The following is an 18,594-nucleotide window of genomic DNA, read 5'->3' on the forward strand; positions in this document are numbered from 1 at the left end:
GAAATACCACCCATCCAGATACTACAATCATTGAATCATATTCAAGGTCATATTACAAACATGACAAGAGAGAGGATATCCATGATGTATAACGTTCCCTTGCTGTCATCAGTTCCATCATCCATTTTGATTTTTTCCTTCAACCTATTAGCATCTCTCTCTCTCTTTCTCTCTCCTCCCTCTCTATCCCTATGCTTATGGTATCCATAAATATCTTTAAGTGGTATCTTTAACGAAAACATGTTGAACATAATCATTTCAAATTCTTTCACAGTCAAAGAGATGTAATAATCTATGTAAATAATGCCACTGAAATAGCATAACCCTATATAAAAATTTGAAAGATATCAGAGATAAACTCCTTCCAATGATTCTCCCATATTGACAACTCTTTCTTTTGGTCCATGCCTTCCTTCCTGTCCAGTGGCGGATCCATGTGCCCCCTCTTTACTTTTGGTTAAAGCAAAAGGAATAAAGCGAAAAAATGGAGAGGTGCATGTGCCTCCCCCCCCCCCCCTTTAATTTTGCAAAGGCGTCTCCCCTTTACGGAATTACTGGATGCGCCACTGGTGTCTTCCCTCAATATGATACATCCATCCTGACCTTGAGTGTGATATTAATACAGCACTAGTTCTCATATTACTGATATCATACTTCTTATTTGTTAGAACTCGTCCCAAATCCACAGCAGAACAAACAAAAATACCTCCAATCAGAGTGGTAAAAATCCTTTGCGGTAGTCACGAATTTAGATCATTGAGATGAAGGCTTGAATGTTCTCTGAGTAAGTGTCAGCTAAAACTCAAAAGGCATTCACAAGATAAAGCTTATTGTGTGCTTGTTCAACTTGCATAGCTTTTTCTAGGGTAGCTCGCATTAAAGCCAACACTTCATGGTATTATATGCATGGATACTCGGCCTGGCAATTTGTTGCAACTTGCATAATTTACATTCCATAGTTATTATACTCCAAGCTATCAATTCAGTTTCAAAGGCTGGCACCATTCAGATCTCTTCCTTTTGAGCTTCCCTGCATTTGTATTTCCAGACTATCCTATTGTCTGAGAGTGGGAAGAAGATATCATTGTTTGATAAGTATTTGGTGATGGATTAATCTTTTATCATCTGCATTCTAATCCTACAGCTTGTCTGAAGCAACTTGGTGGCCTTCATCAATCTTCTATATGTGACCCTGTATCTCAAAACCAACAAAAACTCACCAGACATGGATTTCTACTTATGAGCAGATTCTGTAAGAACAGACTTTAAGCTTGAAGATGATATATAACTCAATTCAAATGGACTCTCATAACCTATCTAAATATACTTAAGAAAGCACACATTCTGGAAAAGGGTGTGCTGAGAAAGAGGTTCTGAAGCATATAGTCCATTCAAACACTTAATCTTACCAAGCAAGGACTCTTACTCTGTGCAAGGAATGGGACAAAAAACAGGATGTAAAACTTCACAGCAACAACAATGAAGGGATAATCAGATTAAGCTAAAACTGATCATGCTCTGTTAGTACATTCTATCCATGACTAATAAACGTTTTAAAGCAGTAACACTATCTTTTCAAAAGCTACTAGCTGAAAGTGAAGGGTGTGTAAAGGGTTTTTAAAAAATGATAAGGAAAATCTATAGGATACACCTAATCACACTATTCTTCAGAACGCGTTCTACAAAAACTGCTAAAAACACAATTTCCTGTCAATTTTATGATCCCAAACTTTACAATGATACAGAAGTATTTCTGTTTCAGAAAATATGAAACACTAAAGATTGACTAGGTTAATCCTTTTCACATATCATGAGCCCTCACATAAAATCAGTGCATGCGACTTTTTGTTGGTTTTGTGATACAGTCACATATAACAATATTAGTTGTTGAAGATTGCTTTGTAACAAAATCCATCATTTTATCCCAAGCTTCATATCCACACTTTATGTATTGTCTATAAAGAAACAGTCATAAACTACCACATGAAATTATGTGTGGGTCTATAATGTCAAATTTTATATAAGATTTCTATGATTAGCGCGATGATTAAAAAATGGTAAAATTTATAGCCTATCCCTTTCTAACTTTAAGTCACTTGTTAGGGACACTCCCTTCTTTATCAATGTGAGGTAACTTTCAAGGATTTATTTCAATATTTAAAAAAAAATCAGCCTATGCTCTATCAAAACAAAACAAAAACATATTTGTGTATGTTGCAATGTTTATCAATGACACGGCAAAGATGTCAGACAACACACAATTATAGTGTCTCACTGGTTTGCCTCCAGTAAACCAGCAAGCTTACAGAAGTGTTATGCAATTAGGCAAGAAGTGTTTCAAACTTGTCATTTTAGCATTAGGAACATTCAATCAGTCTCTTCAGCAAAGTGTAACACTCCTGAATACTTTGCCAAGAACATGGAAAGTGTATGATAAATGATATCAACAATTGATTGATGCTTTGGTTTCAAAATACATTTCTTAAAATCTTTATTCTCAATAACTCCTGCAAACAAGAGTATTATTACATCTATGATGCAGAGGTATGTGTGATATATGTGTACTATTACAAAGTGTGACATGGTCCTGAAATATCAATTTCCTGTGAATATAATCAAAATACAATGCAAAGATTTTCCACGTGTTTTTCAGAGCACTGTTTGACAAGAAAAGATAAAATATGAAGTTTTTTACAATTCCTTAAATAAAAAAGTATTGTTGTTTAGCATGCATTCCCATGAGAGTTTATGACCCAATTTACACCATCCAAAAGGCCAGCCTCAGCCGGCCCAAGGCCACTGTAAATGGGGTCTACTCAATTGTACTTGATGTCCATGGTAACAACCATTGCCAAGGTTTAAAATCTCCTTGTTTCAAAGGACAAAAGGGTGAACATACCCATATCTTCATTTTGACTAATCCATCTGTGAATATATCACTTTTCCCAGAGTAAACCATGACAAAAAGGTAGGCCTATACTAAGAGAATAATCATTACCTGAATCTAAACCTTTTCATTTTGAAATTGATGAGAAAACAATTTTACACACAAGAAAGGCTCTAGATGTAAAAGAAAATTGTGAAGAATACCTTGCAAACACCATCAACACAAACGTCCAGTGAGTCTGGTCCACAGCGTGTACCGTCAATCACCTTCTCGGCATGGCGGTAGTAAAAGTGTTCACCCTTCGGCATGCAATTCAGTTCACAAGGGTTTGGCCCTACACCAGGATTCACAGGAGAAAAAAAAAGGTAAAAGTCATTGATGCACATACTGACCTACAATCTTATTGGTTAGAATTCTTTTATTTTTTATGACAGAGGGAAACACACGGAAATATTGTGGAATATTTTTCTTTTCATTTTCTTGCCAGTGACTATGGCCAGAAGTCCTTCTGAACCACATATTTACACTGCATCTCTTTAGGAGACACACCAAACACACATTAATTTTCATGAACTGTAGTTTGTTACTTGTAACCCATCTTTTGTACTAGTCTATGAAAGGGAACATTCTGAATAGAGTTAAGAACAATTATGCCCATTCCTGACATTCATGATTTGTTCATTCATGAACTGCTAATAGCAACCACGAAGTATGTGTTCTGCAGGAAGTCTGAATCCCCAAGTTCTTGGATTGCATTAAGAAAACCATGTTACTTTGGTTCAGCATACATTGCTAGAAACAGTTGCTGCATATTTTACCATTTCATTAGAAAGGAGATCACATTACACCTGTGTAGCACTTAAAACTTTCTTTCCCACAAGGGGACTCAAACAGCATTCTACTGATGGAAATGAAATGAAATGAATTCAATTCAATTCAATTCAATTCAATAAACAGACAAGTGTCTATGCACTTGAAAGAACAACTATCAAACTATTACAGTGTAGCTTGATATTAATCTTTAAAGAGAAAACAGTATTATCATTCACTGATTTGTCATTCATAGCAGTAATTTCAGTTAATTTTCATGCAACTTTGAATTTTAAAGGTTGCATTATTATGCTCTGCCTTATGTAGGCTATTATACACCAAGAGTATCGGGTGCAATAGACACAGCGCATCATAAATGTATGTTATTTTCACTACTACTAAAAAACAAAAAAAGCAAACAAACAAACAGACTTGTCAATGGCAATTTCCACTAGTAGATGTTAATACTGCCATGACATTTGAAAGGGTAGACTGTGTTAATACCCCATGCCCAAGTGGGACTCACATATTAACATCCAAGCATAAGAGGGCAGCATTTTGTAACATGAAACTAAAAGCTCTTTAAAAAGAAAGTTGCTCTCATAATGACTCACTTTCAACCCTGAATCAAAAAGTGGCAGACAATGTGATAAAGAGTGATGCTATTTGAGTTTTCAATTGCGATGAAATCTCTTCGACAAAAGGAGTGCACACTTCATTTAATTTGATGGTTAAAACCACAGACTCGATCCATGATCCACTCATACTGTTTGTTCTACCACCCATAACACACGTTATATTTGTGTCACCAAACAAAAAGTAAGCAAGCACACAAGCAGACAAATAAACAAACAAACAAACCTGTTCGGTTTCAAATCAGATCTTCTTGGGTTGGTGCCTAAAGCTACCCTTCCGTGGTCTCTTGTTTTCCCATTTCAATTTCATTTCGTTCATCTATGTAAATTTCCAGTATTTGTTTTCAAATTGCATTTCAGAAGAAGATGTTTAATTGATATGATCGATTCTAGCCATACAATGCACAAAGAGACACGTCTGTGGATATCTAGTCAAGCACAATGTCAAAGAGTCAAGGTAACTATGCCTGCATTCATGTATAAGACACCACAGGATTTCCGGATGGATGCATTCAAAGAAAACAAAATCTGACAGCAAAAGACATAAAAAATCAATTATTGCATTTTTTTTTTAAATAACAAGAAGTAATTTTCTCTTTAACATACAGCTTTGTTTAAAAACATGTAGTCTTAAATACAAATTTGTTCTGAAAGACTGTAAGTACCAGTATATACTGCATGTTCATGCACAGAAAGAAGATTTCCAAGTGTTCATTTTGCGTCTATTGTAGACAAAATGTAATTCAGATATGATTGATCACCCTGTCAAATCAGGCAATGTCAGCTACTATCCACAATATCTGCAGTGCATCAATAGTCAATGACCTCTGATTTGCTTCACTAATTTGATGACAAAAGGTGTACATAGTTGCTTTGTTGCACATCTTGGGCTTTCTTGTTATCTCAAAGAATACAAAATAGAATAGTTAGCCTGTCTGTATATCATTTACCCAAAGCATAAACAACCAAGTTTTTCAAAACTATTTCAGTGCCGCCCATACCCAACATGTCTGCCAACTGTGATAAACACCAGTTTGTATTATTGTACGTCTGAAAAATCTGATCTCAGTATTCACAAGCAGGTTGAGTGCAACATTCTAGACTTGACAAGCATATTAGCCACCTACAAATAATCTTATTTGACTCTACCCCTTGGCACCACGTTATTGATGAAATACTTGCAAATGTTTTGATTGAAAGAGTAAGAAAATGACACTCAGTGACTATTATGTGCATGGCTAAATGCTAGTATCTGCTACCTCTAGATCCATGAATGTGTATCCACTGTGTACTAGATTTATGGGGTGGGACTGACATGGGTAAGAGGGGATGTCCCCCTCCCACACTAGAGAGCTTGTGCATTTTTATGATTGAAATTTAACAATCTGGTGCACACTTTGGTGGAATATTTGCAAAATTGTCAATTCAACAAGTAAGAAATATGTGCAACATAGGACCAATGTGAATAGCTAAATTGTGGTATTTGTCATCTCTTGAACCACATGTGCATCTTCACTGTGTACTAAGTTTATGGAGGTGGACCAAACGAGAGAGGGTGTCTTCCTCAGACATGAGGAAGCTCTCACAATATTTTTAATTCAGCTTCAATGACCCAGTGCATCCTTTTGATGGAATATTTGGGTAATTTTTGATATATTTCTTTCAATCTTTTGAACAGATATGTACTCAATATATGGTGACTTGTATGCCTCTGCCATATCACATTATTCTTCCATTAGGTAGGTTTACAGTAGGACTACATATTGCCAATGTGAGACATCAATTTCACATGTTTTGCAAATAATATTTATCAGGTAATGACATACAAATTTTCATGACAATACTTAGAGGACTTCCAAAATAACAAAAACAGCTGCAATTTCAGCATTTTTTGCTTGACCTTTGATGTGATGGCACAAAAACTTTCCTTACATAATCACTGTATGTGCAACGCACAAGTGCATTTTCCAGGGTATGGAGAGAAAAAGGTGTCATTTCAGCCTAAAATAATGTAATTCTGGTATGCTAACCTGACCTTTGACCTTTGACCTCATTACCCAAATTTCAAAAGAGGATCAATATTGAGCAATACATGTATATATATACTGAGTTTTGATTGTGAAGATACCTTGAGCCATTTCTAAGACATGGAGGAAAAAGTGAATTTTTTTACCTTTGATTTTTTACCTTATGGCCCCAAACTTTTCCTAGAGAATATTCACCTGACAATATAGGTATAGGCCTACACTAAGTTTCATTGAAAAAAAAACCTTCAGGCATTGCAGAGATATAGGGGGAAATACTAAGATAATAATTATAGAATTTGACCTTGAGTGTGTGTGCCCATAAATTGATACTGTAAAACGAGGAATTTTCGCGTGCATTTTAATTTCGCGAATTTCGCGAGCACCAAGATTCGCGAAATTAAAATGCACGCGAAAGTTTTTGTCTACACTATATGCATTGAATGCCAGTGGCAGCTCGCGAAAATTTCATGCCGCAAAAAAAGCCATCGGCTCCAATTCGTGAAAAATTCATGCCGGGAATATATCATGTTTTACAGTAGAAGCAGCTTCATTCATTCATGAATACATATGTATCCTATACATGATATGTTCCTTCAGTGAGTTATAATTTACTATGACTGTAATATATATTTATTTTGTTTCATGTTACTATTTACTTCATGATCTAATTTCTCCTTTCTAATATTTCTCCAAAACAAGATGCTTATTGCTTAGAAGCTTTTACTTATAAGCACTTAAAAAGGATATTTATTATTATCATCATCATCAGTATTATTATTATCACTATTATTATTATTATCATTATTATTATCATTATCATCATTATTAATATTATATATGCCAAGTACATGGACAAACATATAACCTAAAACATACTGCCTCCAGCAACACTTTGTGGCAGAGGCATAAAAATAAGAATACTAAGCTTAAAAAAACCCAGGGGGAATGGTCATCTCCTACACCCTTTACCTTGCCCCCCCCCCCCCCCCCCCTCCCATATACCACGTTAGGTTGGACTTATAAAAAAGAGTTTCTCTTTGGATACTGGGGTAACTGCACTGTAGCAGCATTGGGACGGGGCTACATTGGAATAGAAGGGAAAGTAAAGCAGGAGAGTGAGGGACAGGTTTCACAATATGTCAAATGAAAAAGTTAGTTAGAAGGGGGTCAGAGTATTTTCCAGGTAAAGCTGGAGTAGAAGGGTCTTGGCTGGGAGGTGAGTGGTCTGGAGATAAGTTTGGGGTTTTTTCACGAAAGTGGGGACATGTTAGAAGCGACTGGGGTCACAGCACTATGGAAGGGAAAGGAGATGGATTGTAGCAAGGGGCTGGAGTTACTATAATAGAGAGCTTTCTATTTACACAACAGACACAATCCAGAATGCCGAAATGATGGACTGGCACACGTCCCAACACAAGGCTGTGGTCTTAAAATAAAGAAATAAAAATAACAAACCAGTTCAATTCATGCATCACCTGATTTCTGCAACAAGCCAAATCAGTCTGATACTGTATTTAGAGCAAGCCTGATTTCTGCAACAAGCCAAATCAGCCTGAGACTGTATTTAACAAGCCAAATCAGCCTGATGCAGTATTTAGAGCAAGGTGATTGAGAATATTCACAGGCTCTATGAAAAGTTTACCTTCAACCCAGAACTTCAGATCAAAATTCAGTGGCTGGATAATGTCAACAAGCTAGATTCAGACATTATACAGATACAGTGTATGTATACAAGAAAGTGGAAATTGTTTGTAGAGAACTTCATCAGAAGAACAATTTAAACCCCCCCAAAAAAAAACAAAAACAAAAACAAAAACAAAAAACAAAAAACTATGTAGCTGGTGAGAAATAGAATATAAGCCTTCTACTCTGAACTGTCAAAGGTCAAAAGTAAGTGAACCAAAGTGGATGATTTGTAGTGTGTGCTGTGATGAGATTGTGGCTTGCACCAGCTCTCGATGTTGTCAAGTTAATGTCCAATGCGGTCTCACGATTAGGGTTTACAGATGTGATCCTAAGCATTATATATCTTCGATCTTATTACTAAAAACACTATTTTCAGGGATGGAATATAATGGCTGGGAACTGTAGAACATTCATTTCATAAAAGCTGTCTGGAGATGGTATTTTTTCCATACTGTTGGTATACAAAAACTTATTAGCAGCACAAGTTGGCAAGGTTAGTTTGCAACAGAGTAAGGCATTTTTGCATTCATATATAAAATGTTAAACAGGTACAAGATGTACATGTATGCATGTTAAACCATAGGCCTATATGACGAGAAACAATTTGTTGCTTGCAATCAGGCCAGATTCTTTTCCCCCAGCGAAAAATGTGTTAAGTAATGGCATATTTTTCCTTCCTCCCCTCCCATATCCAATTCCTATTTTTCTTAGATGTCATGCAAACATTCAGGGTTACAAGGTTCAAGGCACAAGTATTGTATCTCAAACTTGATGAAGTATATCAGTCAGCAACAGATATTATATATCATTAACTTTCCTTCAATATTAGGAATTCTTCCATCAACATATTCAACACATTTTTATAACATCATGAGGCAAATTTTGTATTATATTTGTTACATTCCACCAATTGTATAGACCTACTGCAAAGTTTAAAATGGTACTCCACACAAAATTCAAAATTCAAGAAATACTGCAAAATTAGATGCATAGAACAGAAGTTCATCCAAATCAGGCCTAAAATAAAACAGGCATAGAATAAAACAGGCATAGAATTAAAAAGTTTCATAATTTTCATTATGCATAGGTCATACTCAAACTGACAAATTCCATGGGGTGATGATTTTGTTACCTCTTGTGTACAAAACTATTTTCGGTATTATGTCTTTGATCAATAATTTGCAAATTAAAAGAACTTTCCCCATAAAATTATAGCTGCTATGATCCTGCAAGAACATCAACAGCTCAATAGCTTGGGCACCCTAGTTTGTAGACCGAGGCTGTGTTTAAACATATGCTTCCCTTTTTGGGACCAAAATCAGGCTTCTGATACACATTTGATTCAAAACACAGTTGCCTCCTTTCTCATTTTCATTTAATGATGATCCAGAATGCTGATTGTAAACTCACAAAAATGTAAGTTTAGTATCAGTGTTTGTGCAGAAAATGCTGTTTCTGAGGAAGAATAAACAGGCACCAAAATTCAAAAACATTTAAATGATGTCATAATAAATGTGCTTCCAGTTCCAGTGAAACCCCACGCTGCATGGAAGCACACTCATATATATACGCATTACACTGTACTTTTGTTTTGTTTTATTTTTGTTCATATGGTACTTGGTGAAGATTTGCTGCTTATTACGTGATAGTTGTTCCTTTTTTAGGAACTCACAGCTTTCCTGAGAAGAGCTGGGCAGGCTTGTCAATCAATAGAGTAAATGTAAATTATATATTCATTTTTAACCAATTTTTGTGCTACAGTCTGTTGTTTTATGGTAAATGTGGAAGATTGCCGGTGCCAGTCAATGTTAGCTGTCTACCCACCAGTAGTAGGCGGTTCTCATTGGTGGACAGGGTGGGGTAGGGCTGTCCAAGGCCTAGGCCCAGTCAGCTGAAGAGTGTGGAGTTCATTCGGCTCAGAAAAGGAAGCGCATAAAGGTACTCCTCTGTGGAAGCACATTACGATCAGCGTTTGCGATCGGCATTTCAAACATGCATTCTGCCCTCGCAGAGGAAGCATAAACACGCCCCTAGTGTGGGGAGTTGCATCATGGGATTAGAAAACTTGAGGGGTTATGTAATTCAGTTTTTTTGGTGTGTTTTTTTTTACATGCCATTCACACCAAGCTTTAACTTGAATTAGATTAATGGTTTAATTCTGCATCATACAGTACAAATTTATTCTGAAAAATCATATATTTCAGTTGTTAGTAAAGCCAACCTGAACATATTGTGGAATCACGCTTTATTTGCCTGGCTGTGTTGACGGCAGCTATCCATCAGCTAATATCTTACTCAGCATTGCATTTCATTTGATTATACCATCTGCTGTTTTAGGCTGATCCATGCCAAGCAAACCATGTACATTTCCAACTCAAGAACACAAACGTATGGTGGTCCTGTAGGGGCATCGTAAATCATGAATATCAGTGCCAATATTCACGATGAGTCATGACTTTCGTTGTGAATATTGGCTAACGTATTCACAAAGAAATCTGCAAATAGTCCTGAATATTGTCGCCGATATTTGTGACAAAATTTGCAATACTGCACACTTCATCGGGAATATTGATGCTGATATTTGTGACTTGCTCTGCGATATTGCATATTTTTTTACTCATCATGAATATCAGCGCCGATATTTGCGACAAAATGTGCAATATCACAGTTATTTGCAAATATCAGCACCGATATTCACGATTTATGATGTCCCTTCAGGTTCACCATACAAGAGACCACGTGGTATGATTGAATGATGCAGACTTGGTTTGGTAGTGTGATAGTAAGCCTCTAGTATTTGCTTGTTGGCCTATAATTGGCCACCTATCATGGTCAGTGGAAGGAAGACCATTACATCCAATACACAGTCTGATTTTTTTTATCAGTTATTCAACAAATTAGCAAATTTCTTGCCAGGAATAAAAGGTTCCATGACCAATGGTTCCAAACCAGAAAATGTGATATCTATAATAAGAAGTCTGTCTTCCACCATTTCCATAGTCGGACTGTGACTTCCATTTGAAAGCTGTTAGGTACTTGCTGACCAAATGCAAACTAAAATCTTTCACAGATGACAACATCATTATCTGATTGCTGTTCCACTTACCTTTATAATTAGCCATTCTGGAATCAAAACCTTTTACCTTCATTTGTACTGAAATAGGCAAAATCGAAGAACGAAGTACATGTACAAAAATTCTGAATCAATCATAATGATAATTACCTATATCAGACATCTGAGCTGTGGTTGTACAAAACTGTAATATGAATTTATGTTTCTGCTCAAGATGCCTGAAATGGGTAATAATGGTGATATATGGACAGGCCACTTTCAGGGGATACATGTATTGCCCCGAAGGAGCCCTCTGACTCGGGCAATACAATTCTAGTTAGGCAATAAAGATTGTATCCCCTCAATTCCAGTCCATATTATATTAATGCTTTAAGCATTCCTCTACAACAAAACCACCCAGACTGTATGCATTTTCAAACAAAAACTAATACATGAAAGTTAATAGGGGGGAAATCAGGGCAGCAATCTTGTGAAGTTGTAAATGATGCTATTGAGCTAAGATATTGTATAATAGCTACCATGTGATGAAGAAGATCTAGTTTAGGACTTCCTTTGTATAACAAACCCACTCCTTGGTGAGGTATAATACATCTCCTACAACAGTCAATGACAAATCATATTAATTTGAGCGCATATACTAGGACAGATCTTGTCAGATCTAGTCATTAAAGGTAAAACTTTGCTGGATTCCAAAGACAAACTCCACCCTAGGAAAAGAATTGTGGTAAGACTCGGCAGGTATGCCAATGGCTCGTCATGTCCCAACTACCCATGCCCCAGTCAGACATGTTGAGACTTCAAAATGAATGAATAAACATGATTGTTTCATCAATTGTGCTCACAATTCACATGAATGTAGGCCCTATACTGTTACTATCATCCATGCCACACACTTTGTACTATTAGTATTATTTGTGCCATTCAATATTTGTGGTTAGTTTGGCACAAAGCTCTACTTTACACAATTCAAATAACTAACATCTAACTGATCCATCATATCATGACAAAGGGATGTGACAACAATATGAACTTTAATCCTTTAAACATCATTCAATGTTCACAAGTACTATCATGACTCTGTGCAAGGTGTTTTATGGTTTTTGCTCTGGAATCAAGTACTTTTTTTCTACAGGGAAAAGACGTCAGAAAAGACCGAATATTGTGCATAACCAGCTTGAGATGAAAAATGGTTTCCCTGATAATCAACTTGTATGAATTACTGTGAATAGAATACTGTGGTACAAGATCTTGTGCTAAAACATGACACGTAAGAAGAGTCATATGTGATTTTAAAAAAAACTGGAAGTAGTAAAACTTTGCTCAGAAATGAAAGACTTATGATCCAGGATCTAGGTTACAACCTAGCAAAGTAATGTATTTGTCTGCATGTTATAGGTAAAGCAAGCTTGCTTTATCCTCCCATATCTGTATATACAGTTGAACCTCTCGTATCCGGACAAGTCGGGACCGGGGCTCATCCGGATAAGGGATTTGGCCGGATACGGGAGACTCAATGCTTTATACATGTACAGATACATACACATGCACTGATGTAGCCCATTGTAGTACCACATGTAGTAATGTGTATACTGCAACCTTTTCATTGTTACATTTGGGGATGTTTGGGGATGTTAAAATGTCTGAAGGTAAGCAATTTGGAAGGAAATTTGATGTAATGTATGTTAGGGTGGGATTTCACGGAGCACGCGAACGATTTGCGAAGGACGCGAATGGCAAAATCCAGCATTCGTATTTTAGTCTGCAAAAGATCGCTAAACGAACGTGAGGGTTCGGAAGCGTCGTCAATTGTTCGCGAATGTCGTTTTTACTTCGGCGATGATTTTAAAAAAGTTTGAAATTTTTTGCGAACCTTTTCCGCACACTTGGTCGTGATTTGCTCGTGAATTGTTCTCGAAAGTGTCTTTAAAGCCTCGTCATATGCGCAAGACCTTCGCAAGACACGCGCGGTGTTCGCAAAATGTTCGTGAAACCCCAAACAGACTCCGAAACTTTGGAGAATGTCTCGCGTATGTTACGCGAAATCTGCGAAGTTTTTCCGATCATTTTACGACGTAATCGCAAACTGTTCGCGTACCTTTTGAGACATTCTCGCGAACGTTTGGCGCACGTTTGGGGATGTATGACCTATACGTTTTCTACAAATAAAAATCGTACCATACATCTAAACATCAAACAATCATTAACAACTACAGTAACAAAAGAAATTAAAGACTACCAAAGAAAAAGACATGTTTGATATACAAAAAAAAATCGCAGAATAAACTTAATAATTATATTAATCTAAAGTATGCAAAATTTCATTTGAACTGTATATAGAGATTATGTGTTAGAGGAACTGCAAAAAAAAAAAAATGAAATGCTTTACTAGTGGAGATAGGTCCTAGGGAAAAAATATGTAGGCAAGCACACGATAGAGAAATGAGAGAAAAAGAAAGGAGAATAGAGGAACGAAAAAAAAATCAACTTAAGACAGCTTCCACCACTCCTTGGGTACATTTTCTCCCATGATTATTGAACATTTTTCGTTGTTCGCATTTCCGTCGCGTGTTCTTCGTGTACGTAACATGCTGTACTTTAGCAATGATACACACGACATTCGCACATACGTCGTGGAAACTTCGCGCAAATTGCGCAAGAATAGTTTTCGGCTTCATTGTCGGAACACATTCGGAGAAAAACTTTTCCGAATGTTGGATTTTGTCATTCGCGTCCTTCGCAAATCGTTCGCGTGCTCCGTGAAATCCCACCCTAAATCATGTTGGAAGTAATATGTAATTCATGTGTGTTTGTGTAGGAGTTCTCAAGGAGTTAGGAATCCCCCTTTCCTCCCGTAATTATATAAAAATTTTTAAAAAATCACGGCGAGATTGCGTCCGTATAATAGAGAGATCCGGATAAAGGGAGGCCGGATAAGAGAGGTTCAACTGTATGAAGGGATGCATTTAAACCTATAGACAAATAATATCTGTGCTGCCTGTATTACCCAGATTACATGGACAGAGGCTGGCTGATTCCACTGTCAGTTGATAAACCAAAAAGAGAGTGTCTTTCCCCTACCCTCTTGTACAAAGGATATGTCTCTCTACCACCTAATTTTCTACCACTGTCCTGAAATAATATCCCATGTTGCTCTCTCCCAAACAGAATGTTTCTCTCTCACATCTCTCTGGTATCAAACAGAATGTTTCTCTCTCCCATCTCAAGTGTCAAACAGAATGTTTCTCTTTCCCATCTCCCTTGTACCAAACCAGGTAGGTGGACCTCCCTGACCAAACATAATGTTTATAGTAATAATAGCAGGGTCTTCTTTACACAGGGTAGCCTCTTCAGTGTTACCACTGCTCTACCAGAGGGCCCTGCCATTATCATTACCTTAGCGTTGCCAGGTACTCATTTATACACCTGGGTCGAGAGGGACATAGCGGTAAAAACATCTTGTCCAAGGATGTAAGCACTGGACAGGATTCAAAGTCGGGTTCTCCAATCACGAGTCACGAGTCTTATCCACTATGCCACAGTGCCCCCATCTCCTTAGTATCAAATAGAATGTTTCTCTCTCATATCTCCCCTATAACAAACAGAATATTTCTCTCTCCCATCTCCCTTATACCAAATAGAATGTTTCTCTCTCCCATCTCCCTTATACCAAACAGAATGTTTCTCTCACCCATCTCCCTTATACAAAACAGAATGTTTCTTTCTCCCATCTCCCTTATACCAAATAGAATGTTTCTCTCTCCCATCTCCCTTATACAAAACAGAATGTTTCTTTCTCCCATCTCCCTTATATCAAATAGAATGTTTCTCTCTCCCATCCCTAGTACCAAACAGAATATTTCTCTCTCTCATCTCCCTTATACCATAGTGTCTCTCTCCCATCTCCCTTGTACCAAATAGAATGTTTCTCTCTCCCATCTCCCTTATACCAAATAGAATGTTTCTCTCTCCCATTTCCCTTATACCAAATAGAATGTTTCTTTCTCCCATCTCCCTTATACCAAATAGAATGTTTCTCTCTCCCATCTCCCTTATACCAAACAGAATGTTTCTCTCTCCCATCTCCCTTATATCAAATAGAATGTTTCTCTCTCCCATCTCCCTTATATCAAACAGAATGTTTCTCTCTCCCATCTCCCTTATAACAAACAGAATGTTTCTCTCTCCCATCTCCCTTATACCAAACAGAATGTTTCTCTCTCCCATCTCCCTTATATCAAATAGAATGTTTCTCTCACCCATCTCCCTTATACAAAACAGAATGTTTCTCTCACCCATCTCCCTTATACCAAATAGAATGTGTCTCTCTCCCATCTCCCTTGTACCAAGTAGAATGTTTCTCTCTCCCATCTCCCTTATACCAAATAGAATGTTTCTCTCTCCCATTTCCCTTATATCAAATAGAATGTTTCTTTCTCCCATCTCCCTTATACCAAACAGAATGTTTCTCTCATCCATCTCCCTTATATCAAATAGAATGTTTCTCTCTCCCATCTCCCTAATACCAGACAGAATGTTTCTCTCACCCATCTCCCTTATACAGAACAGAATGTTTCTCTCACCCATCTCCCTTATACCAAATAGAATGTGTCTCTCTCCCATCTCCCTTATACCAAATAGAATGTTTCTCTCTCCCATTTCCCTTATACAAAACAGAATGTTTCTTTCTCCCATCTCCCTAATACCAGACAGAATGTTTCTCTCACCCATCTCCCTTATACCAAACAGAATGTTTCTCTCTCCCATCTCCCTTATACCAAATAGAATGTGTCTCTCTCCCATCTCCCTTATACCAAATAGAATGTTTCTCTCACCCATCTCCCTTATACCAAATAGAATGTTTCTCTCTCCCATCTCCATTATACCAAATAGAATGTTTCTCTCACCCATCTCCCTTATACCAAACAGAATGTTTCTCTCACCCATCTCCCTTATACCAAATAGAATGTTTCTCTCTCCCATCTCCCTTATACCAAACAGAATGTTTCTCTCACCCATCTCCCTTATACCAAACAGAATGTTTCTCTCTCCCATCTCCCTTATACCAAATAGAATGTGTCTCTCTCCCATCTCCCTTATATCGAATAGAATGTTTCTCTCTCCCATCTCCCTTATACCAAACAGAATGTTTCGCTCTCCCATCTCCCTTATACCAAATAGAATGTCACGAGTCTTATCCACTATGCCACAGTGCCCCCATCTCCTTAGTATCAAATAGAATGTTTCTCTCTCATATCTCCCCTATAACAAACAGAATCTTTCTCTCTCCCATCTAACTTATACCAAATAGAATGTTTCTCTCTCCCATCTCCCTTATACCAAACAGAATGTGTCTCTCACCCATCTCCCTTATACAAAACAGAATGTTTCTCTCACCCATCTCCCTTATATCAAATAGAATGTGTCTCTCTCCCATCTCCCTTATACCAAATAGAATGTTTCTCTCTCCCATTTCCCTTATACAAAACAGAATGTTTCTTTCTCCCATCTCCCTAATACCAGACAGAATGTTTCTCTCACCCATCTCCCTTATACAAAACAGAATGTTTCTCTCACCCATCTCCCTTATACCAAATAGAATGTGTCTCTCTCCCATCTCCCTTATACCAAATAGAATGTTTCTCTCTCCCATTTCCCTTATACAAAACAGAATGTTTCTTTCTCCCATCTCCCTAATACCAGACAGAATGTTTCTCTCACCCATCTCCCTTATACAAAACAGAATGTGTCTCTCACCCATCTCCCTTATACCAAATAGAATGTGTCTCTCTCCCATCTCCCTTATACCAAATAGAATGTTTCTCTCTCCCATTTCCCTTATACCAAACAGAATGTTTCTTTCTCCCATCTCCCTTATACCAAACAGAATGTTTCTCTCATCCATCTCCCTTATACCAAACAGAATGTTTCTTTCTCCCATCTCCCTTATACCAAACAGAATGTTTCTCTCATCCATCTCCCTTATATCGAATAGAATGTTTCTCTCTCCCATCTCCCTTATACCAAACAGAATGTTTCGCTCTCCCATCTCCCTTATACCAAATAGAATGTCACGAGTCTTATCCACTATGCCACAGTGCCCCCATCTCCTTAGTATCAAATAGAATGTTTCTCTCTCATATCTCCCCTATAACAAACAGAATCTTTCTCTCTCCCATCTCCCTTATACCAAATAGAATGTTTCTCTCTCCCATCTCCCTTATACCAAACAGAATGTGTCTCTCTCCCATCTCCCTTGTACCAAATAGAATGTTTCTCTCTCCCATCTCCCTTGTACCAAATAGAATGTTTCTCTCTCCCATCTCCCTTATATCAAATAGAATGTTTCTCTCTCCCATCTCCCTTATACCAAACAGAATGTTTCGCTCTCCCATCTACCTTATACCAAATAGAATGTTTCTCTCTCCCATCTCCCTGGTATCAAACAATTTTTTCTCACCAATCTTCTGGTACCAACCATAATGTATCTCTCTCCCATCTCAAGTGTCAAACATAATGTTTCTTTCTCACATCTCTCTGGTATCAAACAGAATGTTTCTCTCTCCCATCTCCATTGTACTAAACATAATTTTTATAGTAATAATAGTAAGGTCTTATTTACCCAGGGTAGCCTCTTCAGTGTTGCCACTGGTTTACCAGAGGGCACTCCCATTATCATTACCCTAGAGTTGCCAGGTACTCATTTATACACCTGGGTCGAGAAGGACATAGCGGCAAAAATATCTTGTCCAAGGACATAAGCACTGGATGGGATTTGAACTCGGGTCCTCTGATCAGGAGTCAGGGGTCTTATCCACTATGCCACAGTGCCCCCATCTCCTTAGTATCAAAAATCCCATCTCCCTTATACCAAACAGAATGTTTCTCTCTCCCATCTCCCTGGTATTAAACAGAATGTTTCTCTCTCCCATCTCCCTGGTATTAAACAGAATGTCTCTCCCATCTCCCAAGTACCAAACAGAATGTTTCTCTTCCGCATCTCCCTAGTACCAAATAGCATGTTTCTCTCTCCCATCCCTAGTACCAAACAGAATGTTTCTCTCTCCCATCTCCCTGGTACCTCAAGAATGCTCCATTCTCCCATCTCCTTGGTTGCACAATGCAATTTGCACTCCCATATTCAAACCTTTTTTTTTTTTTTTTAGTATACCCAAATCTACTGTCTGAGTCTGTTAGCTTATGATGGCAAGCATTAATAGCTGCAAAGAGCTGTATATGAGTCACAACAGCAACCATGAAGCTTGTGCTGTATTTCTATAAACTTGGCTGAAAACACTGATAGACATGGATAGGATATTCAGGGATCAGACACCTTGGATCAACATACTCTTTCCCATTTTTATCCTGATATACTCAGAGAAGAATTAGTCTTGAAAAGCAGCTGATCAACAAAACATAGCCTAGGGGGGCAAACAAGTTTTTGAACTTTGGACATCCACTTTTGACAGAATTGTCACA

At 37.5% G+C, this 18,594-nt stretch overlaps 1 protein-coding gene across 1 annotated transcript in view; it reads right to left on the reverse strand.

Moving 5' to 3' along the window:
* Positions 1 to 18,594, reverse strand: part of LOC139718029 (papilin-like) — a 151,538-nt gene that overhangs the window by 78,783 nt on the left and 54,161 nt on the right. Inside the window, exon 5 of the mRNA XM_071629519.1 lies at positions 3,091 to 3,221. Within this exon, the coding sequence (XP_071485620.1) occupies positions 3,091 to 3,221 (131 nt within the window). The remainder of the gene's footprint in view (positions 1 to 3,090; positions 3,222 to 18,594) is intronic.

This window comes from Diadema antillarum, unplaced genomic scaffold (genome assembly GCF_040938485.1).
Source record: "Diadema antillarum isolate AM-2024a unplaced genomic scaffold, OU_Dant_1.0 scf00000087, whole genome shotgun sequence".
Lineage (NCBI taxonomy): Eukaryota > Metazoa > Echinodermata > Echinoidea > Diadematoida > Diadematidae > Diadema > Diadema antillarum.